Source organism: Bos indicus x Bos taurus, chromosome 10 (genome assembly GCF_003369695.1).
Source record: "Bos indicus x Bos taurus breed Angus x Brahman F1 hybrid chromosome 10, Bos_hybrid_MaternalHap_v2.0, whole genome shotgun sequence".
Taxonomy (NCBI): Eukaryota; Metazoa; Chordata; class Mammalia; order Artiodactyla; family Bovidae; genus Bos; species Bos indicus x Bos taurus.
The window spans coordinates 1600267-1626839 of NC_040085.1; the positions used below are offsets into that span (position 1 = coordinate 1600267).

A 26573-nucleotide genomic window follows, 5' to 3' on the forward strand; every position below is an offset into this window, starting at 1 on the left:
GTTCTTGCCTGGAGAATCCCAGGGATGGGGGAGCCTGGCGGGCTGCCATCTATGGGGTCGCACAGAGTCGGACACGACTGAAGCAACTTAGCAGCAGCAGCATTAGCAATGAAAGAGATCCAGATCAATCCCTGGATTGAAAAGATCCCCTGGAAAAGGAAATGGGACAGAGGAGCCTGGTGGGCTACAGTCCATAGGGTCGCAAAGAGTCAAACATGACTGAAGTGACTTAGCATGCACGCAAATGTAGAAAAGTATTTTCTTAGGTTTATAACTCTTGATAAGGTGAGAATCTCACACAGGACCTTGAGACACTTCCAAGCCTGTGTTTGGTAATGCCTTGTTCAGACACAGAAAATGAGTCCTCCCCCCCACTTCCTATTCTGAATGATATTTTTCTCTTTCAAGCTACACCCAATGGAAGACATCTCAGTGTCACCCTGGAGTGTGCAGAACTTTGAGAAAACCTGTCACAATGAGAAAACAGTTATAGATTCAATGCAGTGTTACTTCTTTGAACCTCTGCTGTAAATCTGTTGGTTCTATTCAGAAGTCAAATTGCAAAGTGAATCAGTATATATGTAGAGGATTGATCTTCACTTCTCTGGTATAAAGATGCACAAGCAAATTAAACTATTGGGTTCCTAAACTTTGGCCTGGAATAACTTACTCATGTTAGCTTATGGTTGTAACTTTGTTTCTATAATTTCAAATGGGAAAATTGATTACTAAGAAACCAAAGTCTCTTAGAAATATGTCAAGATGAAGTATCAGATTATCTTTTTCCTCAAAATTTCTCAAGACAAGAAAAATAATCAGCGCATCGGCCAAGTTCTGTTCTCCAGAAGGTGAGGAGGAGGGTCAGGGGTCCGATTGAGGTGTAAGAGTGGGGTGACAGGGAGCAGACACAGGAGCGAGGTAGTAGCTGTGTGAAGCCTGAGGAATGGACAGGTGAAGAGGAATTCCAGGACATTCTAGTTCAACTCACGCACCACCTCGTCAAGAAAACAGGCAGTGAAGTCGCATAATCTTCACCAAGGTTTCTGGAACTGCAGTTGCATTTTATTTGATTTGTCGTTGGGTGTATGTATTAGGCTACAAGGTAACCCAGCTATGTTAGGGTTACAGTAAAAAAAAAAAAAAGAAAGGTGGGGGCGCTCTCAAGGCTTGGATTTGGTGAAGGAAAGAGAAAAGAAAAGGACCTTTGATGGAAAGATTAGAAGCCATGGTAATTCTGAATTTTACATCATAATAGTCATCTGGAGTCTGAGCAGAACCAAGACATACAAAGGAAAGGAAAAATAGTTACTAAAAAAAACTAGTAACTTCACAAAGTTAAGGAGGTTGAGGTTTCTTTGCTTGAGATAAATGCAAGATTGGAATTTGAGGGACTTTTTATTAAAAAACATTTGTGCCTAGAAGTATTTGAAGGACAAAAACAACATTATTAGTCTAAGTGAGCTTGGTGTATGTTGACAGAGCTGCGCAAGACACTTTTACTTGCCTTTCTACTCTTTGTCTAACTTCATAACATCACATTGGGCCACGTGTGTCAAACTTAAGATGTCTGCCAAATTTAAGACGCGTAACATGAGCGAAGAATGAATGTCTCTGATAGGCGCTATGCTTGTTTTCTCTCCTACAGTTATGCAAATGCTCTTCTTGCCATTAAACTGGAAGCCTTATCCCAAGAGCAAGATACCTTAAGCTGGAATGAAATTCAGAATTGTATCGATATGGTTAATATCGAAATTCAAGAAGAGAATGACCGTAAGTATGGAAGAGTTTCCTTCCCTAGTTATGGTGGGAGAATGAGGTAGCTGGACAGCACAGATCTCTAGATCAGGGCTGCCAATCTTTTGCTCATGGAGCCCTATGAGTAAACATTCTTCTTACAGGTATGTATGTATTTATATATAAATGTTATTTCTGTGCTACTATCCCAATGTGTTATAAACATTACAAAGCAAACATAGACATAAAAGAATAGAATAAAATACATGAATACAAGTCCTAACTTTTTAAAATTTCCTGGTACTTGAGCTTCCCTGATGGCTCAGCAGGTAAAGAATCTGCCTGCAACGCAGAAAAGCCACAGGTTTGATCCCTGGCTCAGGAAGATCCCCTGAGGAAGGAAATGGCAGCCCACTCCAGTATTCTTGCCTGGAAAACCACAAGGAAAGAGGAACCTGGTGGGCTACAGTCCAAAGGGTCCCAAAGAGTTGGACATGACTGAGTGACTAAGCACATGCACACTTGAAAAATGACTAAAGAACTCAGTTTTTCTAAGCACTCAACTTTATTTTGACCTTTCATTTGTGTATTATTCTGAAATATGATACATATTTGGAGAAGGCAATGGCAACCCACTCCAGTGTTCTTGCCTGGAGAATCCCAGGGACGGGGGAGCCTGGTGGGCTGCCGTCTATGGAGTCGCACAGTTGGACACGACTGAAGCGACTTAGAAGCAGCAGCAGCATGACACATATTCCTGCTCTAAGAAGAAATTACAACACAGTCTAACTATTGTTTATGATCTCAAATCATGGTGATTTGCTGTGTTTCTAGAACTTAGGAGCTCTCAGAATGCTTTGTCCTAGTTTATTTTCATAAGGTTTTACAACCTGAATGTCTCCGTCAACAGATGAATGTATGAAGATGTAGTGTGTGTGCGTGTGTGTGTCTGTGTCTGTGTGATGGAATACTATTCAGCCATAAAAAAGAATAAAATTTTGCCATTTGCAACAATATGGATGGACTAGAAGAGCATTATGCTAACTGAAATGTCATACAGAGAAAGGCAAATACTGTATGAGATCACTAATATGCGGAATCTAAATAATACAACTAGTGAATGTGACAAAAAAGAAGCAGAGTCACAGATCTCTCGTGGAACAAACTGGTGGTTACCAGTGGGGAGAGGGAAGGTGGGAGCGGCAAGTGAGAGTACAAACTATTGGGTATAAGATAGGCTTACGGATGTACTTACAACATGGGAAATAAAGCCAATATTTGTATAAAAATGCTTAAGCTCTATGCTTACTCTTTATAAACATAACCAAAGTTTACAATGTTTTGTTCTAGTTTGTTTTGGTTAAGCTCTTAGATCTGGCCTTCTAATACAGTATCTCATTTTGTTATACTACAGTCACTGGAGATAAAACATTTGACTTTGTTCATTGCATTCGCAGAGTCTTCTTCACTTTCTTTATGACTTTCTGTGAGCCCTGTGCCCAGTATCAAGGCCAGGTTTACTTTTTGGCTAAACAACTTCTCACTCTAGACCTCTCGTAGAAAGCAGGGTCCGAGGGTGTTGCCTGGACGTGGCGTACCGTAGATGCCACTGTTAGACTGGTTGCTGAACTTTTTTTCATTTTGTCCTTTTCAAGAGTTGTCTACAGATCTGTTTCCCCTTTTGTGACTGCAGGACTTTCTGCTGCCTCTCTGCATTTGGGGATCCCTGCCATCAGATAGCTGACTCTCTACCCACTTGGATCTTTTCTGGCCTGTTGGCTGGGGAGCTAGTGGTTCTTGCCAGATGTTAGTTGTGAGGAAAGCAGTAATTTAAGCAGATGCTCAGCATCATCAGTGGGGGCTCGGGGTGTGGGGCAGGACACTGGTGTGTGTCCTGTTGCAAAGCTCAGGCGCCCAGCCTCCTGCCTTCCTCCTTGGCCCCCTGGCTCCACACTTGCAGAGTGCAGCCATGGTTTGGGTGCTTTGGCTAAGGCCACTCAAATGTTGGCAAAGCACAAAATTATGTTGCATCGTTGTTTTCTAACATTTTCCCTATTCTTTGTGACCATATGCGCAATCCAAGTTTGCTTCGGTGATTTCTGTATGTCCTGCTAATACAGGTGAAGATGTATCAATTCTCAGTGCTGAATGAAGATAGTTTTATTCTCATTCTTGACACTGACAAGGGGGAGGAGGGACCTGCCACTTTTTGTCCCAGATTGTCAGATAGAGCCTTTGCTTTTACCAGGAAAAGAAAAACCGTAACATGTATATAACTTTGAAAGAAAGTGGTCTTTTGTAGGTAAATTGGGCGGGTGGCGGGGCGGGGCATACCACACAGCTTGGGGGATCTTAGTTCTTCAATCTAGGATTTAATCCGTGCCCTCAGCAATGAAAGCTTGGAGTCCTGACTCTGGACCGCCAGTGATTTCCTTGTAGGTGGATACTTTTTTGGTTTATTTATATTTTTTGGTTGCACTGGGTCTTTGTTGCTGCATGCAGGCTTTCTCTAGTTGCGGCGAGCGGGGGCTCTCTTCCTTGTGGTGCCCGGGTTTCTCATTGCGAAAGCTTCTCTTGTTGCGGAGCACAGATTCTAGGTGCCTGGGCTTGGTAGCTGGGGCATTCAGTTTACTTGCTCGCCACATGTAGAATCTTCCTGGACCAGGGATCAAACCTGTGTCCCCTGCATTTTCAGGTGGATTCTTATCCACTGCACTAGCAGGGAAGTCCTAGATGAATACTTTTAAGCAAAATTTCTTTAGATTTGTGTGGCATTTATCTAAGTAGCTGTACTATTAAGTTATTCTCCATGAGACGTATCATACAGCAATTATCACATTTCTTTTAGCCATCTCAGTTCAGTTCAGTCGCTCAGTTGTGTCCGACTCTTTGCGACCCCGTGAACCGGCAGCATGCCAGGCCTCCCTGTCCATCACCAACTCCCAGAGTCCACCCAAACCCATGTCCATTGAGTCGGTGATGCCATCCAACCATCTCATCCTCATCGTCCCCTTCTCCTCCTGCCCTCAATCTTTCCCAGCATCAGGGTCTTTTCAAACAAGTCAGTTCTTCGCATCAGGTGGTCAAAGTATTGGAGTTTCAGCTTCAACATCAGTCCCTCCAATGAACACCCAGGACTGATCTCCTTTAGGATGGACTGGTTGGATCTCCTTGCAGTCCAAGGGACTCTCGAGTCTTCTCCAACACCACAGTTCAAAAGCATCAATTCTCTGGCGCTCAGCCTTCTTCACAGTCCAACTTTCACATCCATACATGACCACTGGAAAAACCATAGCCTTGACTAGATGGACCTTTGTTGGCAAAGTAATGTCTTTGCTTTTTAATATGCTGTCTAGATTGGTCATAACTTTCCTTCCAAGGAGTAAGCGTCTTTTAATTTCATGGGTGCAGTCACCATCCACAGTGATTTTAGAGCCCAGAAAAATAAAGTTAGCCAGTGTTTCCCCATCTATTTGCCATGAAGTGATGGCACCGGATGCCATGATCTTAGTTTAACCATCTAGAAACTAATATTTCCTTTCTAGGGGACTTAATATAAAAGATTTAACTTCTCTCTATTTTGGTTTGTCGTTTTGTCAAAATGGAGTATTTTTACTTAAAGTTCTTGAAGTATTGGGAGAAGGAAATGGCAACCCCCTCCAGTGTTCTTGCCTGGAGAGTCCCATGGACATGGGAGCCTGATGGGCTATGAGGTCCATGGGGTTGCAAAGAGTTAGACATGACTTAGCACGCTTTGAAGTATTGAGTTGGACATCATCTGTTTAGGTGATTGCTTTAAAAACTAAATTAAATATACCGTTGCCAAGCCTGAATTGCATAATATAGAAATTAAATCATCTGAAAGAGCTGAGAACTTCTCATGGACATCTTGAAAGTGCATTGCTCTCCCACCTCACTCCTGCCACACACTCCAGGGTCTAATCCCATGTCTAAATTATGGTGTGGATGAGGTGTGCTGCTGATGGGAAATGTGAAAGCTGAACTGAGTGGAGAAGCTGGTAAATGCATTTCCTCCGATTTGGATGCTCTGCTGATGTCTTAATGGAAAGTTTACTTTTCCCAGTTGAACCTTAGTGGAGCATTAGTTTGACCAGAGAGTTTAGACAAGGTTTTCTTCCTGTAAATTTTTGCTTTTTAAATTTGGTAGGTACCCTTCTTTGTCAGTTATCTCACTGAGACAGTAGTGTCTCAGATACTGACATCTTTAAGGAAATGCCCACCCTCTTGTTGGACTAGAATGTTATAGTATCATATGATGATTCAAATAAGTGGGCCATGAGTTGAGGCTCAATGATCTTTGCCCAAATGGGATTTTCTCTTTATGTATGAATAGAGGACGTGATGCAGATGTGCCCAGGGGACTTCTGGGAAGGTTTTTCAGCCCCTGTGAGGTCACTGACTATGACATCAGCAGCTTGTGTTCCTATAAACACAGCAAAAGCTTGAGCAGGTGATTTCAATCAAGTCAGCTGGACGCCACTCATTCCCAGGTGATTGGCCGTTAGGTACATACATCATTCTCTTTCTGAGATGTAGCTCTGTAAAGATCATTCTTGAGTGGGATGTTTAAAAATATTTAGAACAGTAGACCCAAGAGGATGTTGAGAGAATGACATAAGTGTTCCATGCTCTCCAGTTTATAAATAAGGGTGAAGTTATAATACCTTGTATGTGGCTAGTACTTGGACTTTCCCAAGTTCTTCCAGTGTTTTGAGATAACCTAACTTGCACATTAGAGAAGTATTTTTGCTGCTTCTTCCAACATACTGGAGTATCATAATCTAGAATAATTTCTAGGTATTTTAGAAAGTCCCTTTCCTCCTATAGATTTTTTTCATTCTTAACAATGGTCTTTATGGGGTCTTTTATTCAGGAGATACTTAGCTAAACAATTTACCTTAATTTGAATCTCAAGATGAAGATGCTTCTTAAAAATTAAAAGGATATATTCTGTTTCATAGCATATCATACTTAATAGAGTGGCTTCTGACTGTTTTTGATGAAAAATAACTGACAGAATGAGATAATGTTTGACTTTAAGTATGTTTATTTTCTAAGCTTACTGCTTGTTAATGTTTAGTTTCTTTAGTAATTCTTGTCCATGAGCACTCACCTGGGAAGCAGGAGCCCCCTGTTAGTATGTGAAGGTATGTACATGTCCATGTGTACTTGTGTGTATGTATATTCATGAATAATATACCTATGCATACATACACTATAATGACTGATTTATAGTTTATTTTTAAGAATAATGTAGTGTTGAGAAGCGGCCTCCAAATAGGTCCTTTCTGCTAAACTTTCAAATACTTTTCCAACTGCATGACGTGGCTTCTGTGCTTTTCATTCCTGGACATTACAGTCTCTGTCCTAAGATCCTGTGTATAGTAGAGATAGTAGAAGTTTAAATTGGTAGGTATGCTTATTCATCCTTTGGTACATCCAAAGGGTTCCAGATGTTATTTTCCCAGATAGTATTAGAGAATTTGTGATGTTAATTAGCCATACTTGAACCTTAAAAATTTCCCCAAACATGCATGGCTTTGGTAATTTCTATGGAACCTACCTACACTTGCCGGCTACATGTGGTTATTTTAACTAATTAACAGTAAATAAAATTTTAAATTTATTTCTTCAGTTATACTAGCCACACTTTAAGTGCTCATTAGCTACATGTGGCTAATGGCTACCATACTGGATGGCCCAGAACATTTTCATCATCACAGAACATTCATTGGACAGAACTGGACTATATTAACCTTGAAAGTCACCCTGCTAACACTATAGGGAATTGTTTGGTTTTGAACTGTCTCTTCAGTGTTCTTTACAAAGTGGTGGAGTAGAGTAAACCAAATAATAGAATTCATATCCAAATCTCTTTGCAATTCTGTTTTCTTTTCTGTACATGTTTACAGTAAATTCTTCTAGCCCTGGTATTCTCTGATTCCGTCAAGCAGCAGTACTTGGCATTATTATCTAAGTGAGGCTTACGCTAGAAATGAGCTGCTACGTGTATGTCAAGTTATCTCCTGTTTTATTTTTCATAGTACTTCCTTTCTCTTTTTATTCAAATTTAGAGAAACTGTGTTGATACTGAACTAACAAATTCCATGGGCCAACATTGTCTCCTGTTTTTACAACATCTTTATTGGGATATAATTCATATACCATAAGATTCCCCCATTTTATTGTGTTTTTATGGTGGTTTTATATATTTAAAAAATTGTGCAACCATCACTAGTATCTAAATTCAAAACATTTTCATCACCCCAGAAAGAAACTTTGTACCCATTCGCAGTCACTCCCTGGCAACGGCCAATTACTTTGTTTCTATGGATTTTCCTATTCTAGGTATTTCATAAAAAGAGAATCATGGAATATGGGGCCTTTTGTGTCTGGCTGCTTTCTTTTAGCATAAGGTTTCAAGGTCCATCTGTGTTGTATCATTATACTTCATATTACTTTCTAGGTCAAGTAATATTCTATTCTATGGGTACGCATTTTGTTGATCCAGGTACCAGTTGATGGGTATCTGGGTTGTTTCTACTTTTTAGCTCTTGTAAATGCTGCTTCTGTAAACATTCATGTGTCAGCTTTTGTGTGGCCATGAGGTTTCAGTTCCCTTGAGTGTGCACCCAGCAGTAGAACTGCTGGATCGTATGGAAGCTGTATGTTTAATATGTGAAAGAGCTGCCTGTTTACCGAGGTGACTGCCATTCTCCATTTCCACCACCAGTCGCATCCCGTCCTCAGAACGCTTGTTATTGTTTGCCTTTGTCAGTATAGCCATCCTAGTGGTTATAAAGTGGTATTTTGTTGTGATTTGCATTTGCATTTTCCTAATCACTAGTGATACTGAGCATCCTTTCGTGTGCTTATTTGCCATTTGTATATTTAAAGAAATATCTGATCAAGTCCTTTCCCTGTTTTAAATTGGGTTTTCTTTTTTATTGTCGCGTTATAAAAATTCTTTATATATTTGATATTCTTGTGTATCAGGTACCTAAGGTTTCTTAACAGATACAGAACTTGTATTTACTCCAATTCTGTAGATTATTCACTTTCTTTGGTGGTGTCCTTGGAAGCATAACAGGTTTAATTATTTTTTATTGAATTATAGTTGATGTACAAAGTATATTAGTTACAGATATTTATTGTTGACGTACGCATTACATGTAACAGGAATTTTGATAGGGGTTGCATTGAATCTGTAGATCAATTTGGAGATCTCTGCCATCTTAGTAGTATTAAGTCTTTTGATCCGTGAACATGGGATAATCTTCCCCTTTATTTTGGTCATCTTTTTTTCCAATGGTCTTTCATAATTTTCAGTACATATGTCTTATCCTTGTTCTGCTAAATTTATTCCTAAGTGTTTATTCTATTTGTCATCTATTTGTAGTTGGAATCTATTGTGGAATTTTCCCTTAATTTCATTTTCAGATTGCACACTGCAATTGTAGAAAGATATAATTGACTTCTGTACGCTGACCTACTATGTAACCTTGTGTGCTGTGCTTAGTTGCTCAGTCATATCCGACTCTTTGTGACCCTATGGAGCCTGTCAGGCTCCTCTGTCCTTGGGATTCTCTAGGCCAGAAGACTGTAGTGGGTTGCATGCTGTGCTCCAGGGGATCTTCTCAACCCAGGGATCAAACCCAGGTCTCCCACATTACAGGCGGATTCTTTTCCATCTGAGCCACCAGGGAAGCCCAAGAACACTGGAGTGGGTAGCCCATCCCTTCTCTAGGGGAATCTTCCCAACCTAGGAATCAAACTGGGGTCTCCTGCATTGCAGACAGATTCTTTACCTGCTGAGCTACCAGGAAAGCCCATGTAAGCCTCAGCTGTAGCTGTTTATTAGCTCTTGCAGTTTGTATGTATGTGCGGTCTCCCCAGCCCCCCTTTCTAACTCGATCTTTGCTATAGGTGATTCAAGAAAACTTATGATGTACTGTGACTTAAAAGGAATTCTTTGTCTTCATTTTCTAGGAGTTGTAGCTGTGGGATACATCAATGAAGCCATTGATGAAGGGGATCCTCTGAGAACTTTAGATAGCCTGCTGTTACCCACTGCTAAGATTAAAGATGTGGATCCTGACTTTGCCCGGCACTACCAGGATGTTTTATACCAGGCTAAAACACAGAAATACATGGTAAGTCTTAGTAGGTGTGTTTTTTATTTATTTATTATTAGTTGTCTATTTTTTATATAGTAGTGTGCACATATTTTAATCCCAAAGGACCTACTATATAGCATGGGGAACTGTGCTCAATGTCTTGTAATAACCTATAATGGAAAATAATGCAAAAAAGAATATATATATATATATATATAATTTCAACTCTGTTTAGATAATAGGTGTGTTTCTTTTAAATTTACAGACCAGTTTGGGGACAGAGGGGAAGGGGGGAATCCAAGGGACAGACGATACTGTTCAAATGATCTGTACTTGTCCTCAAGAGGCTTAGAAACTTCCTGAGACAGAGGGCATTCCCACATAAAATCCACAGCAGTGGAGGTGAGTATGGTGGCCAAGTGTCAAAAAGAGGAATGCTCAGAGTGACTCGGAGATGGCTGGGGTAGCTGTGGGCTGAAATCCTAAGATAGGCTGGTGTGGAGGTAGATCAGGAGCAGCTCGCAAAGGGTAAGGATGAGTTGGTTTGATGGGTGGGAGCAGGATGATGCAAGCAGGTAATGGCAGGGCTACGTGGGCACCAGCTTGGTGTGTTCTAGGCGCAGGAGGAAACTGACCTGGCCAGGTCCCACTGCAGAGCAGAGGGTTTCAGCTGACTGCAGAGCTCACACTGTGGTTGTGAGATGTCCCATAGATGCCGGCCAGCCTGGACGACCCGGATGGATGGGAAGAACCGTCTCCTGGTGCTCCCTGGGACTTGGCCACTGTGGCTGCCATGGCCCCAGGTGCAAATCCAGCCCCAGAGGAGGGGCATCTTGTTTGTATTGGTCTTTACAACCCAGGAACGGCCTCATCTGGAACAGGAAGAACATTTTTGGCTATGGCAAACATTTATTGATCACCTGCTGTTTGCCGGCCATGATAGTGGATACTTTATGTATGTTACCTAATACAGTCCTCTGAATAAGTCATAGCAGCCCTATGAATTAAGTGTCATTATCACCACGCCTAACAGTTGCTGTGAGTATCAGATGAAGGTGAGTTACATGAGCCATCCATAAAGCACAGAGGGTAAGGCTAGGCCATCCCGGGGAAGGCTCGGAGGACAGAAGGCCCTACCTTGAGGAATATTTTTCTTCAGCTCTAATGAGGCAGTTTAGTAGCATGAAGTGAATAGGATTTACATTGTTTTATTTTTTCACTTTTATTGAATTTCTATTTTTTTATAGCATGTGTATGTATAAGTGTATAACATTTGACATGGAGCATGTCATCCAAAAAGCTTACCTATGCAAAAAAAAAAAAATAGGGAGAGGGAGACTCAAGCCAGGCCTTGTGTGCCCTCATCCCAGCAGAGGGAGCAGACCCTGTCAGCAGGGAGGACCAGGCTGCCCGCTGCTGTCCCTCCCAATGTAGCTGCGGCCGTAGCACATGACACAGCATTGGACACTAAAGTTCTTAGTTTTGGATACAGACAGGAACCATTTAGATCTTGGCTTTGCCACCGATTGGCTAGGGATTTTACTCAAGTCACTAAAATTCTTTATGCTTTGGTTTTCACATATGTAAAATTAAAATTATAGTACCTACCTTATAGGATTATGGTGAGGCTTAAATGATTACATAATGTAGTAAATGAATAATATACACTAACACATAATTCCCTATTAATACATAGTTACATTGACTATAATGTATGTATGTATAAGTGTATAGCCTTTGACATGGAGCATGCACCCCCAAAAAAGGGTTTATCAAATGTAGCTGGTGTTATTGTGGCACCTCTAGCTGCCATGCAGGTCAGCGGGTGGTGCGCTGATGTCTTTGTTGCAGGGTCTTCACGAGACACAAGGCCTGCTCCGGCCACAAATTGGGGTCTTCTGCATGCAAAACAGAGGTAGCCCTGGGTTTCTCTGCTGACAACCACATGGGGGGATTGTCTTTGAGGTGAGACTGACTCCATGAACCTTTATAGGCAAGCAGTGGATGTCCGCTCCTGAGCACCCCAAGCTCAGGACTTTAGGTCAAGGTGCAATTCCACAGCACCTCTTCAGAGCACTCAGAAGCCCCCCGGTGTCTGCGCGCCACCGCCCCTCTGTGGGGCCTCCCCCTAAGTGTGGAGTGAGAGTCGCTCAGCTGTGTCTGACTCTCTGCGACCCCATGGACTATACAGTCCATGGAATTCTCCAGGCCAGAATACTGAAGTGGGTAGCCTTTCCCTTCTCCAGGGGATCTACCCAACCCAGGGACCGAACCCAGGTCTCCCGCATCGTAGACAGATTCTTTACCAGCTGAGCCTCAAGGGAAGCCCAAGAATACTGGAGTCAGTAGCCTATCCCTTCTCCAGGGGACCTTCCTGACCCAGGAATCGAACTGGGGACTCCTGCATTGCAGGCGGATTCTTTACCAGCTGGGCTACCAGGGAAGCCCTCCTGGTAGTGTGAAAGCCGCGCTCTAATAGTGTAATTAGAGCCCTGAATATGAGCCTAGGAATCTGAGCTAGAGCCCAGGCATTAAAGCACTACTGACCTATAAAATTAGAAGCTTGAACTACAATATATTGCCATTAACTGAGAGATTAAAGGGCTTCGCTGGTGGCTCAGACAGTAAAGAATCTGTCTGCAATGCAGACACGTGGGAAGATCCCTCGAGGAGGAAATGGCAACCCACTTCAGTATTCTTGCCTAGAGAATCCCATGGACAATGGAGCCTCATGGGCTACAGTCCACAGGGTCACAAAGAGTCAGACTGAAGTGACTGAGCACAAGAGATGATGAAACACTACAGCCCCACATGATGAATCTGATTTGGTCAAGTTGCTATCTTTAAACGCATTTCTCTTTCTCTGCTCCTTCATTTTGACACTTTGTTTTCTCAGCACTTTCTCTTTCCCTGTGGAAAAAAAAAGACCTGATTCTGTTATGTAGTGGGGGTCTCTCTTTGTCTTTGAACCTCTGCTGTTTTGATACCTGTAAATTTTCAGTTGTGCTTATGGGGCTGTTTCTGTGCCTTACTTGCCAAAAGTCTAGCCTCGGAAAATAATAGAGGAAAATTACATTACTGGTATTGTCAGTGTGAAGTACAGCTTGTGTCAAAGTATATGCTCACTAAGAGTCCAAATGGATGACATCTTAGTAGAATGCTCAGTTTTATCAAAGACTGAGGACAGTGATGTAAGTTGATGAGAATTCTTGGTCCTCGATAATGGTATTTCAGGTATAACCTTGCATACGCACCAGAGTCCTTCCATTTCTTGAGGGAAAGGCTGGAAGTAGGCCTGGCATATGTTTGCAGAGAGCACACTTTTAGGTCTAGTCACTGGAGGCAGTGAATTGTCAGCTATTTTTAAGTTGAAGCCTTTTCTTGAGAATTTTGGGAAGCATATGAATTATACACCCCAAAAGTTCTCGTTTACTGCATAAAAGTTAAGTATGCTTTTAACAAGTGAATAGTGTTGAATTTTTTTTTCTGTAGGTAAAACTGTATTACAGTTCATTATTTTGCAGTTTGCAGAAAACAATTTGCAGAAAGCAGTTCCTTCCATTGGGGTTTTTGTCATCTAGAAACTTATTTTAGTTTTTTTTTTTTTTTTTGCTTGCTTTAGTGTTCACCTTATTTTTACTCTTCATGTAACCACACAGATACTGTAAATGTTGTTTGTGTGCATTTTTGTAGTCTTAAGTCCAATGAAATAGGAAACTCTGCACACTCACAAATTGGCATTTAAAATGTCTTTTATTGTTTTGATGGGCACTACAAAGTGTACAGTCAATGCATGTTCCTACAAATTTGAAAATTCGTCTCACAATCCTTTATGCCCTTAACCACTAACTATCATCTTCTGTCTGATCGCTAAACTGAGGGAAAGATTATCACAAAATATAATTTTCCCATAAAAACTATGTTTAAGGACAAAAATAATGGAGCCATTATTTTAAACTTATAAATGACCTCTTGAATATATTCTTAGCCTTCTTTCTTTTTTTCTGTTTTGATGTGGCCAACCAGAAATAATATGCCCTGTCATATGGAATATCTTGCCTTCTCAGTATGAATTTAATTGACTTTCATGCTGCTTAGATGCCTTGAGATTTTATTATTTCATTCATTCAACCACAGGATGTGCAAAGCATGGAGCCTTGCCCCACAGACCCTGGGAAGACTTGGGCCTGGCATTATTACTAGAAACTTAGAGAAGGGAGAGGACAAGCCCCTTCTCTACTGCATATGGTACTTAGTAAGTGCTTATGGAATTAACATTTGTATACAAGTGAGCTCTCTAAAGTGCCATAATAAAAATACAAAAAAAGATTTTTGAAGGTTCAGATGAGGAAAATGAACTTCTGGATAGAGAGTCCGGGAAGAGTGGCCCTTTGAGGACTTCGAGAGATGGAAAGAATTAAGGCAAACATGTTAGAAATAGCTTTCCAGTGAGGGGCAGGGGCAGAATGAGGAGAAGTGTAAATTATAGCACGGGGAAAGGCTCAGCCTGTGCTTACATCCCATGCATGTTTTCTGGTAGATAAAGTTAGTGTCAGTCCTGGATGCTAATCGAAATCTTTATAATTTATTCCAAAGCAGTGAATGGTCAATGGAGGTTTCTGAACTGGGAGATTTGAGTGATGTATTCAAACTGGCATTTGGGGAAGATTAATCATGGCAACCCACTCCAGTATTCTTGCCTGGGAAATCCCGTGGACAGAGGAGTGTGGCAGGCTACAGTTCCTGAGATCACAAAAGAGTCAGACGTGACTTAGTGACTAAACAACAACAAATCTAGCAGTGGCCTGAGAAGTGGAGGACAGGCTGGCAGTGATGAGATTGGTTAGAAGGCAGAGGTGGGCCTGGATAACAGATGTACTGAGAGATACTATGCACACAGAGTCAGCTGATGAGGCAGCCATCAGCCTGAGAGCTGAAGGAGGCAGAAGAATTAAAAATGACACCAGATACTAAAAACAGATCTTAGCTGCCCCCGCCCCTGCTGCACCCTTGCCCCCTGTTCCATCCTCAACCTTCAAGTCATCTAGAGTAGAAACCTCTTAAAAGTAGGGAAGACGGATATTTCAAGAGCTTGAAGTACCAGTCGGGCAGATGTATCAGTTACCATGAAGAGAGTAATCTTTTCTCCTGCAATGACACTTTTTTCTAAAAAAGCTAGAGTGTATGTAATGCTTTATTTTGAAGCATTGTTTTTTAGAAGCTCAAAAATGGAGCTGGAGAATAGAGCTCTATGCATATGTTACCTCAAGAATGTATCTTTTCACAAATAGCTTTCCTTGTTCTCTAAGATAATTTCACCATTGTAAGGTAAGCAGTAGAGTGATCTGTGATTTTTGACATGAGAAAATAAAGGAATGGATCTAGGCAACTATTCAAGCTACCGAGGCACAAAGCTATGAGATAGACAAAGTATAAGGCATCGGTGTTGCTGTAATAGTAGTTTGCATGGTGAATTATAAGGATAATATTGCTTGGAGCAAAGCAAATGGTAAAAATCACAAAAGTGAGGAGACTCGCCTTAATGTACCACAACCACCTACGATCTTTTGCATTAAGCGTCCAAATGATGGCTGTGTAGCAGTAGATAATGACCAGAAATGGGATTAAGAATCCAAAGAATGCCAAGGAGATGAAGTAGTAGAGCTGGAAGGGCGACGAGGACTCGCATGTGTTGTGGACATCGTGGCAGGTGGTAATGTCTTGCTGGACAAGATAGTACTCCTGCTTCAGAATGAAAAACGGCAGCATGTATAAGAAAACCGTTGTCCACACCAGTCCACATGTGAGCAAGGCGTAGGTGCGCTTGGGCAGTCCCCGGTAAGTGAAAGGATGAACAATGGCTAAGTAGCGGTTGATACTGATGCAGGCGAGGAGCAGAATGGAGCAATACATGTTGCCATAGAAGATGACCGTGGTGGCCCGGCACATGACCTCGCCAAATACCCAGTTGTTCCCATTGAGATGGTAAGCTATTCTAAAGGGCAGTGTAACACAAAACAGAAAGTCTGCAATGGCCAAGTTGGTGTAGAAGATGGTCATACGGATGGTTCTGGTCCTGAAGAGCATCCACAGGGTCACCGCATTGGCCGGCATACCTACTGCAAACACCAGGATGTAGATGGCGGGTATCAATTTGGTACTTAAAGGGCTGCTCAGGTACCCCATGGTAGCATTATTCACATGGAGATTTGAATCAAGTTCTTCAGGGCATTTGATTTTTACAGTTTTGGTGGTTCCTGTCCAGCCTTCTATGGCAGAAAGGGGGAACTCTTCAAAAGAATTTTGGGGAGCTCCACGGAAGGTCTTAATAGACAAGGTTGGCTTTGCCGAGTTGTCTGCATCATATTCCATGCCTGTAATTGAAAAGAAGTATTAACATATGATTCATCACTGAGGGATAGCTATTGTTCAGGAGACAATAAAACTAGATTTCTTATGCTACATAATTTCTGTAATGGTAGAATTTAGGATCCTTTTTATTTTAAACAGTCATTATAGATCAGGTAATCAACAGGAAAGCATTTAATGTATATCATATGCCCCAGCAGCATGCTAACCCATGCAGGAACCCAAACTAGATGACAACTCTTTGTATGTAAGGAAATATAATACTATAAGAGGAAAAAAAATAGCACTTGAAACCATTATAGGCTAATGTCATATTGATTATAAACTGTATAGGCATTCAGACAGTATTTAATAGATTTAGGTGTTGGGGCAAAATGTCAAGGAAAAGATGAACATGAACAAAGATGAAGCAAGGTACATAAAGAGGTGGAATTTAATAGAATAAGAATCTGGTAGGTGATGAATGGCCACAGGCATTGTGTAGGCTGACATGGCATCTGGGAATATCGGATAAGTTGATTTAGCAAATGTTTATTGCATGTTTATATGCCAGTGAAGCACAGTTTTAAATCAATACCATTCCTGTCTTCAATTCTCACACTAATGGAGAAGATGCACAAAAGCACATTCTTATGCAAACAAGGTACATCTGGCAGGTGAAGTTGAAAGAGTAGGTTACAGCCAAATCTCTGAAGGGCCCCTAAACTGTCCTAAGAAATCACGTGCCCATTCACAGATGCTGAGGTTGTATGCAGACAGAGGGATGTGGACAGAGGGATGGCCACTGAGATAGACAGCATGATGGCTCCCCAAAGATTCCTGGAATGCCTGGAACCTGCAAATATGTTACCTTCTGTGGCAAAAGGGACTTTTGTGGATGTGCTTCAGGATTTTGAGATGGAATGAGTACCCTGCATTGGCCAATGGGCCAGGTGTAATCATAAGACTCCTTATAAAAGGGAGAGGCAAGAGGGCCAAAGTTGGAGATCCGGGAAAAGGCTCTGCTGCCAGCTTTGAAGGTCGGAGAAAGAGCCATGAGCCAAGGAATGCATGTGTTTCAAGAGAGCGACTACAGCAAGAAGACAGGCTCTCTGTTGGAGCCTCCCTGCTGACACCTTGTGACCCTTCAGAAATATAATAAATCCTGTGTTTTAATTTTGTGGCAATTCATTACAGTAGTAATAGAAAACTAATATAACCATGATTTGACTTGTGTTTAAGGTCACTTTGATGACAGTGTAGAGAAAAGGCTAAGAGGATAAGAAGTGAGAGGCAAAGGGATCTGATTTGGAGGCTTTGTTGTTGTTCAGTCGCTAAATCGTGTCCGACTCTCTGCGACACCATGGTCTGCAGCACACCAGGCTCTTTGGTCCTTCACTGTCTCCCCAAGTTTGCTCTGGTTCATGTCCATTGAGTGAGTGATTCTATCTAACCACCTCTCAATCCTCTGCCGCCCTCTTCTCCTCCTGCCCTCAGTCTAATCCAGCTTCCGGATCTTTTCCAGTGAGTCAGCTCTTCGTGTCAGGTGAGCAGAGTATTGGCGCTTCAGCTTCAGCATCAATTCCTCCAATGAATATCCAGGGTTGATTTCTTTTAAGATTGAATGGTTTGATCTCCTTGCAATCCAAGAGACTCTCGAGAGTCTTCTGCACACATGGATACTCAGTTGCTTCAGTTGTGTCTGACTCTCTGCGACGCTATGGACTGTAGCCCACCAGGCTTCTCTGTCCCTGGGATTCTCTAGGCAAGAATACTTGAGTGGGTTGGCATGCCCTCCTCCAGGGATCTTCCCAACCCAGGGATCGAACCCACGTCTGTTATGTCTACTGTATAGCAGGTGGGTTCTTTACCACTAGCACCGCCTGGGAAGCCCCAAGAGTCTCCTCCAGCACCAGAGTTCAAAAGCATCAGTTTTTCAGCGCTAAGCCTTCTTCATGGTCCAACTCTTACATCTGTACATGACTGCTAGAAAAACCATAGCCTTGACTATGTGGACCTTTGTTGACAAAGTGATGTCTTTGCTTTTTAATATGCTGTCTAGATTTGGAGGCTACTGTAATCATTTCAACTCAAGTTGGTGGGTTACAGAGCTGGAGTAATGGCAGTGGAGAGGTGAAGATGAACACATGAGACTCGGTGATGGAGGCTCAAAGGCCCTTAGCATCTGGAGATGGTGCAAGGGAAGCAGGAAGCAAAAATGACTGGGAAGTTTGTCTTCTGGACAACATTGGAGAAGAGGCAGATGGAGCATGGCACAAGGCAGGGGGGCTGAGGGTGCAACACGGGGAGAAGCTAAGATCTCAGTTTTGAATATTCCTGAGTTCAAATTGCTGGTGCAATATTAGAATGAGAATGTGCCGTGACAGGTTAGACTTAAATGTGGAATCCAGAATTTCAGGAGCCCACATGAGACGTATGGGCCTTTTAGTCTGGATAGAGACAGTACTTTGATTTTGTGTTGAGAAGAAATAATCCAAAGGCAGAATTGAGGGGGAATGCCAGATTTCAAGAGGGGAGGAGACAAAGGAAGAAAAATCAGAAGAAGAAATTGATGATTCAAGAAGTTGGAAATGAAGAAATGAAAAAGAGTATTAAAACAAATTACGTACTACAGATATTTGTCACCTAGGTGGCATATTGATACTAATAATCTTAATTCTTGAGAGAGCAATTTTAAAAACAAAATAAACCTTAACACTCAAACCTGCTTTTCGTTATGTAATTTTCCGTAAATTAATCCTTGACGTGTAGAGACAGTAGATTCTCTCACATTTTTAACGTTACCTTAAAACGGGCTTTTATGCTGAGTATAAACCTAATACTTATATCGATTTAAAATGCCTTACTCTGCCAGTTACCTCTTTTCACATGAGGTCCGAATTCCTACATGTTGAATCCTGGAGGTTGGTTGGTGTTTAGCAACCTGGCTCTCCTTCAAAGCCAGTTTCTATTCCGGCTTTAATCTCTACCAGTTCACCCTCGGGTGAAGTTGAAGTCTCCCTCATAACCTTGAGATCACAAAAACTGAATTTGGGGCGTAAGCAGAGGGTGTCCTTGGAAGAAAGATTAAAGGAAAGAAAAATTGGGGAAGTGGCTCTCTTCGATGCCTGTGTGTAGAGGTGTGCCACTTGAGTACAGCCACTCAAATCCTTCTGCTCACTTGAGCATTTTGGAAAATTCTCGCATCTGACATCACCCGAAGAGAAGGGCCTTTTCAGGCAGGCACAGAGCTGGAAAATGGAGGCTGAAAACATGCTGTACGAGTTACATCCCTTCAAGATATAGTAAGAAAGCCGTTGAAACCCAGTGTGTGTTTGGTTTTGAGAATTCCTGTGATTGAGCAAGACATCATGCCTGAAAACCTGCTCAACAGTGACGCTGTCAACAAGCCTTGATTCCATTTCCATGAGAATTCTGGCTCTGATCCAGCTCAAAGCAGTCTTTTACTCCTTAGAGCCTGGTTTTCCTTAAGAACGAATGCTTGTTAAATTATGCGTGTATTTTTTTTTCATTTACTTGAGTGTTTTATACAGGTTCATCTGACGTGATGTCCCTGAAATGTGTTTCAACCTGAGAAAAGGCTTTGGAGAGGGACTGACCCACAGGGAAGAGACTTCAGCCACTAAACGGGCGGTGGGGGGGGGCTCTTCCTCTCCATTTCTTCCCAACCCCTATTGACGAAAGCAAATTCACCGCCTTTCACTTTGCCGCCTTTTATTTTTTTTTTATAAAACTTTTTAACTGAAGTATAGTTAATATACAGTGTTGTGTCAGTTTCAAGTGTATAGTAAAGTGATTCCATTTTATGCATATCAGTATGTAATATATATATATTCTCTTTCCGATTCTTTTCCCTTAAGGTTATTACAAGATACTGAGTATAGTTGCTTGTGCTATACAGTAGGTCCTTGTTGCTTGTTGTTTACCTGTTTTATATATAACGTATATATGTCGATCTCAAATCCTACTTTATCTCCCCTACCTCATGATCTCCTTACCTTGTCACCCTTTAAATTCCCCCCTTTTCACGTCCAGCAAACCCCACCAGCACCTTGAAGGAACCACCTCTGCAAGCTTCTTTTCTTTTGCTCTTCTGCTTGATTTTGGTTCATCCGCTCCCAGAAAGAGCACTCACTCACTGTAATTCCCACACGAGCAACTGCTCTCCACTGATTCTCTCAACACTGTCCTAAGACCACCTCAGCGATTCCAGCTGTCAGTGTAGGTCGCATTCCTTTATAGAGCCTTGGAGTTTTTTTGTATAATTTTTATTTTCCCTGTTCACTGTCATTTACTCCCATCAGCTCTCTGGCTCCTAAAATGTTCCCTGGAGAATGGAACCCCGACAGTAAGGAGGTTGTGGATACCCCTGTCCCAGATTGATCTAGAGCAAGCAGGAAGTTACAGGCTAACATTGTACTGAGTGAAACAGAAAACACATACTTCTTTTGGGAAATACTAATTGATTAGCATCAGTGAGTATTGAAAGCAGACCAACCACTCTGTCTTTCAGGGAGTATTCTTATTTTCCTCATTTCCTGGTATTTCCTCATACCAGGAGCTATTAACGTGGGATTTTTTTAATCTCTTTTTAAAAATGTTAATCTTTGCCATATCCGAGGAACTGCTTAGAAAAACAAAGAAGTTTTAAAGAAAATTGTTTCTTGATTTAATTGTAGAGCTCTCCTGTCTTGACTGTGCCACAAATTTTTAAATACGAGCAGAGAACAGTCTTGGACAAGATGGGAACAGTGAACAAATTACATCTCTTCACGTCCATGATTCCCCCTTTTAATAACTGAGATTCCACTCTGCCTTTGGGGGTGCAGTTTGTGTGAAATGTAAAAGAGATTAGATTCGGTTGACTCTTGGGACACAAAGTAGCAATCCCACCCGACACCATAAGAAAAGAGCTTACCGCTTTGACAGGAAGCAGGCGACAGAAGCAGTGCTCCAACGGCTGCAAAGATGACGGCTCTCATCTTGATCAGAGCCGCCTCTCAAATGTGCAAGATTGTGGAGGCGTGGGTTTCACCTCGGCTCCATGTGCCGGCACCCTGGTTCTCTCTGTAGAACGGGGTTCTGCTGTGCTCTGTGGACAGGAAGCCCGCCCGGGTCCTCTGCAGGGAAAGGGTGTGACAGCATTCGTGCATGACTCAGGCTGAGCCTCTGAGTGTGCTCCTTATCCGTGGAGAAAGTTGTGTAACTCCTCCCACTGCTCACAGGCCCTTCTGGGCAGAAGCTGTAGTTCCTACTCCGAGTGTTTATGTGCATGGAATGAACGCAGATAAGGGCAGTCCTTAACAGAGGTGAGCTGGAAACAGATGCTTAGCAGCAGTTAAATTTAAATCTGTTCCTTATCTCATTTTTACCCACTTTAAAAATAAGATTCCAGGGTGCCATTTCTACCTAGTAACTGAGCTGTCAGAAGTTATCCTTTTCCTTTTCCTTTCAGCTATTTCAAATCTTGTTAGATTCATTATGTGATTGTAAACTAAATGAATCACGGAAAGCAAGGTGATTTTTTTTTTTAAGACATTAAAGTTGTTCTAAGCGCTTGATTACTTTGAAAATTCTCCTTCAGTGTCACATCGGTCTGAATTCGTCATCAGTGCTTGGCCAAAGCTTGGTTTCATTGTGTTTTGTTTTGCCATAGGTCATCATATTCTGAGCCATTCAATAATTCTATAGGGTCAGATAAGTAGGGATCCCCCCAAAAGAACACTATTTGTTTAAACTAAAATCATAGCACATTAAGATGCAGAGGGCTACCTTTATCCAACGAGTATTGGTGAGCAGGTTTACAATAAGCTTTTTTTTCTCAACTGTTGTAAAATATACATAGCATAAAATTTGCCATCTTAACCACTGTTAAGTGAACAACTCAGTAATGTTAAGCACATTCATATTATTGTTTCACATATAAGCTTTTATGTGTAGTTATATTCTGGAGGATATAATTTAATATGTAGTTAAAGAAACTGCATTATAACAAAGTTTCGTACAGTTAACAGCACTTAAACACTACAGACAGCCCAATAGCTTGTTGCCTATAAAACTGCAGCAAGAATCAGAAAATGCAAATTTCATGAGACTTAAGGATAAAGAATAAGGTGGGAGGAAACTGATATGTGTGAACTTTTCACATCTTATCGCACCAAGAGCTTTACAATCAAAAGTCAGTGTTTAACAGTACTCTTGCCTGGAAAATCCCATGGACGGAGGAGCCTGGTAGGCTGCAGTCCCTGGGGTCGCTAAGAGTCGGACACGACTGAGCGACTTCACTTTCACTTTTCTCTTTCATGCATTGGAGAAGGAAATGGCAACCCATTCCAGTATTCTTGTCTGGAGAATCCCAGGGACAGGGGAGCCTGGTGGGCTGCCGTCTATGGGGTCACACAGAGTCGGACATGACTGAAGCGACTTAGCATGGCATAGCATAGCATACCATGTGTGAAATAGATCGCCACACCAGGTTCAACGCATGAGGCAGGGTGCTCAGGGCTGGTGCACTGGGATGACCCTGAGGGATGGTATGGGGAGGGCTGTGGGAGGGGCGTTCAGGATGGGTGACACATGTACACCCACGGCTGATTCATGTCAGTGTATGGCAAAAACCACTACAATATTGTAAAGTAATTAGCCTCCAGTTAAAATAAATAAATTAATTTTTTTTTAAAGTCAGTTCTTAATACTTCAGCCAAATAATATACAATTACCTGGTAACACAGTACAAACTGAGGTAGATTTTAAATTATTTACAATTTTCTAGGAATCCTCTAAATTCAGGAATTTATTACTTGATTTTCAGATGGCCTACTTTCTCTTGACTTAATCCATCTGTAACTCGTATATTGAACCTGGCTTTTTAGCTGGAAGTAGAGACTTGAACAGGCTTCCCTGTTAGCTCATTTGGTAAAGAATCCACCTGCAATGCAGGAGACCCCAGTTCAATTCCCGAGTCAGGAAGATCCCCTGGAGAAGGGATAGGCTACCCGCTCAGTTTTCTTGGTTTCCCTGGTGGCTCAGATGGTAAAGAATCCGCCTGCAATGTGGGAGACCTGGGTTCGATCCCTGGGTTGGGAAGATCCCCTGGAGGAGGCATGGTAACCCACTCTAGTATTCTTGACTGGAGAATCCCCATGGACAGAGGAGCCTGGCAGGCTACAGTCCATGGGGTCACAAAGAGTCGGACACGACTGAGCGACTAAGCACAGCACAGAGACTTGGCCATCCTATAAATGCCCTGTTTCCAGTCTTCCAGTGATCAATTGAAAGGAAGACCTTACACTGGTAGGCTTCATGTTTTTACTCTTGGCTTTGCCTTTAACTCTAGCAACCTTTGCTGCAGTGGGTCATGATTTAAACTGTTGACTTAAATTATTTTGATTTGCAAAGTCTCTCAGGTTTAGCTTATAAAACTAATACCTTCAGCTTCGAAATGGATTGTAACTTTCTTCTCATCTGAATAACAGTTTGTATGGTGCATCTTCTACAGAGGTTAAGTTATGAAGAAATTTGGTAAATACCCTTCAGAGAAAAAAAAAATCTGAAAAAGACAGAAATGAACTTGTGTGGAGCTTAGTTTTTAGGCTGTACCTGGGGGAGTGGTTGGGTTCTCTTTGGCTTAGAAGCAGAGGAAAAATACTTTCTGTTCCCCTGTCCCTTCACCCTCTTCTAGGTCTCAACTTCCCGTCTTGCTTCCTGTTTGAACCTTCCACATCCTTTCTCCCAAAAGATGGAAAATCTTATTAGCTGGTGATTCCCACATGGCAGATCCAACTAGAGGTGATTGTAGAAGCAGGAACCAAGCCTTCATCCATGGTCTTCTTTAATCTGGTGGTTACAGGATGAAATAACAGATATTTTGTCTCATTTTCAGAGCCCTTTCCCCACGTACCATCTCTTATTAGGCTCTGAGGGAGATAGACCAAAGATGCTGGTGCATGTTATTTCTCTTTCCTGCCCCCCATCCTTCTTGAGTCCTAAATGATGGAGCTGCGTCTGCCTGGCTCCAATGAACCGCCCTCTGTTCATCACAGTCTTTAGGCTATCAAACAAGTAGGCAGATATTCCCAGGTTTTTAAAATGAAGTGTCTCATCTTCTCTAAAATACTTAATTTCTACCAATAACAAAATTGTAATCTTAGACAAGTTTATATGAAATGCAGTTGCTATCTGGAAGCCTTCTTTAATTACACTGTATGCTGGCACTGCCTTTGGAGTAAAATCAGAATCATCCCTTAAAGTAAAAATGAGTAAAGGTAACTCGATACCTTTCTACTGCTGCTTCCACTTCCTTTCTGAAGCTGTCCTTAACGACTTGGTCTTTTCTCCCCCTGCATCTCAACACTCCTAATACAAATTCATCTCTTCTTGGCTATTTCTAAACTTATCTATCGTTAATATTGCTCTGATCACATTGTATCATAGTTTTTTATTTTTCATTATGGCTGATTACAGGATATTAAATGCAGTTTCCTGTGCTATACAGTAGGGCCTTGCTGTTGATCCCATAATTATAATTTTTGATGCACCTGGCTCTTCTGCTAAACCATTAGCGCCTTGAGGGCCATCACCATGTTTCTATTTGAATACGTTTGTTCTTATTTTTGCCACTGTGTCTGATAAAATCCACACATCATTGTTTCCCACAAATTGAAAGTGTTCTGTGGCCCCCTGAGCCACCTTGGGAGCCGTAGTTGCTGAGTGATTGGGGGAGAGAATATTTGATTGACCAGGGTAGTCAGAGAAGGCTTTTTTGGAAGAGGTGGCATTTAAATTAAGGCCTGAATGATAGGAAAAAACCAACAGCCACACACCTGGGGTAGAGCGATGGGCTCTGAAGGAGGCTGGTGTGAAGGTCAGGAACAGTGAGTAGACAAGGGGGAGATAAAAACAGAGGGATGAGCAGGGCCAGACCCTTAGATGCCCACAGTCTGTGGGAAGGGAGTGTTGTTTCCTTCAAACTGCTGGAGAGAACCTCTGAAGGAGTTTCGCAGGGGAATGATGTGATGAGATGTCCTTTTGGGGAGGGGTCATCGGGTTCTCTGTAGGGGGCCACTGGGGTTGAAGCTGACATGGAAACAAGCAAATAGGAGATGGATGCAGCTGTCAAGGGAGCGATGATGGAGCGGGGTGGACTGGACTAACGGGGTGGTTGTGCAGAGGGGAAAAGTGGCCCCATTTGGAGTCTGTGTCATCCGTAGCGTGTACGGTGTGTGGCCATGCTGGGTTGTTGCTAAATAAGAGTTTGTGGAAATTTTAAGAAAGTGGCTCCTGAAAAAGCATTGTTGATTCTGTTTCATCATCATTCACTGTTTTTTTCTTTTATTCTGTGACCACATTCTCAGGACCCTCAAAGTGCTTCCAAAATTCTTTGGCTGGATGAGATACAGCATGCCGTCAACGAGGCCAACAAGGACATAAACAAAGCAAAGCAATGTAAGCCCTCGCCGCCTCCTGCTGCCGCAGCTTCGTGCTTGCGTCTGGCTATCCCCCGAACTTCTGTTTTAATTCCTAATTTTTTTTAAGTGTGCCATTTTTAATTTCTGAAAAGATATGAACTCTCACCTATTTTAATTCTTGAATTCATATTTATACAAAAATAAGGTTGGTCAGTTGCACTGGTTTTTGCAATTAAGTACTATTTCCAGCAAAATCTGAAGTTGTAGCTGAACCAAGTCCAGAAAGCAGAAAATAATTTCTCAACTCTTAAACTTATAGTATAATCAAGTCCTTTTTTATCTTAATCCTTAGGAAGCTAGACCATCCTGCTTTGCATTGTAATAGCATTTTTCAAAGAAACAGAACTATGTATTTTTTTTTCCTACGGAAAAAAAAATTACATATGTAGCCATGCAGTTTTCTCTGGAAAGCAAGTATCTAGTACTGTCTATCTCTACATGCATTTATATGGAAAAATAAAGAGAGATTTCATTTTAGAAATAGGCTCATGTAATTGTGGAAAGGCTGGAAAGTCCAAAATTTGTCAGGCTGTCTGGCAGAGGCCAAGGGACAGCACTTAATCACCAAAGACAAGTGGCTGTGGTTAGTAGAATGTTAATAGATAGCAGAATCAAAGCAATAATTAGGAAAATCTGACACAGAGACCTATGGAATTTGCTAATTGATTGTGGTATTCCTAGAAGTGAAATAGACAGTCTATTGAATTCTTACTCGATTTGTACAAGTGGAAGAAGAGTTCTAGGTCAGGTCAGTGGAAGTATAACTTGAATCATAAACAGAAAGTCATGGTCCCTCCATCAATTCCCGGACTTGAGCCATTTATAGACCCAGAAGCCCTTGAAAGAAGGAGGGACTGGGTTCCCT

General features: G+C 41.8%; 2 protein-coding genes across 4 annotated transcripts in view; one reads left to right on the plus strand and one right to left on the minus strand.

Annotated features, from left to right (window-relative positions):
* The window catches only part of IQGAP2 (IQ motif containing GTPase activating protein 2), a 307119-nt gene that overhangs the window by 205919 nt on the left and 74627 nt on the right, over nucleotides 1–26573 (plus strand). For all 3 annotated transcript variants that reach the window (XM_027552911.1, XM_027552912.1, XM_027552913.1), the window contains 3 exons: nucleotides 1646–1770; nucleotides 9745–9908; nucleotides 25595–25685. In XM_027552911.1, coding sequence (XP_027408712.1) covers nucleotides 1646–1770; nucleotides 9745–9908; nucleotides 25595–25685 — 380 coding nt within the window. The remainder of the gene's footprint in view (nucleotides 1–1645; nucleotides 1771–9744; nucleotides 9909–25594; nucleotides 25686–26573) is intronic.
* Nucleotides 13607–21575, minus strand: F2RL2 (coagulation factor II thrombin receptor like 2). Its single transcript, XM_027552914.1, has 2 exons — nucleotides 21160–21575; nucleotides 13607–16246 (listed from the first exon to the last, which is right to left on the minus strand). The coding sequence occupies exons 1-2, from the start codon at nucleotides 21221–21223 to the stop codon at nucleotides 15177–15179; spliced, it is 1134 nt and encodes a 377-aa protein (XP_027408715.1). The 5' UTR covers nucleotides 21224–21575; the 3' UTR covers nucleotides 13607–15176.

Excerpts from the sequence above, each read along its gene's own strand:
- F2RL2 (XM_027552914.1), bottom strand. The coding sequence starts at position 21,223 with ATGAGAGCCGTCATCTTTGCAGCCGTTGGAGCACTGCTTCTGTCGCCT. Across the intron at positions 16,247-21,159 it reads GCCTGCTTCCTGTCAAAGCG|GCATGGAATATGATGCAGAC; the intron begins GTAAGCTCTTTT and ends TTTCAATTACAG.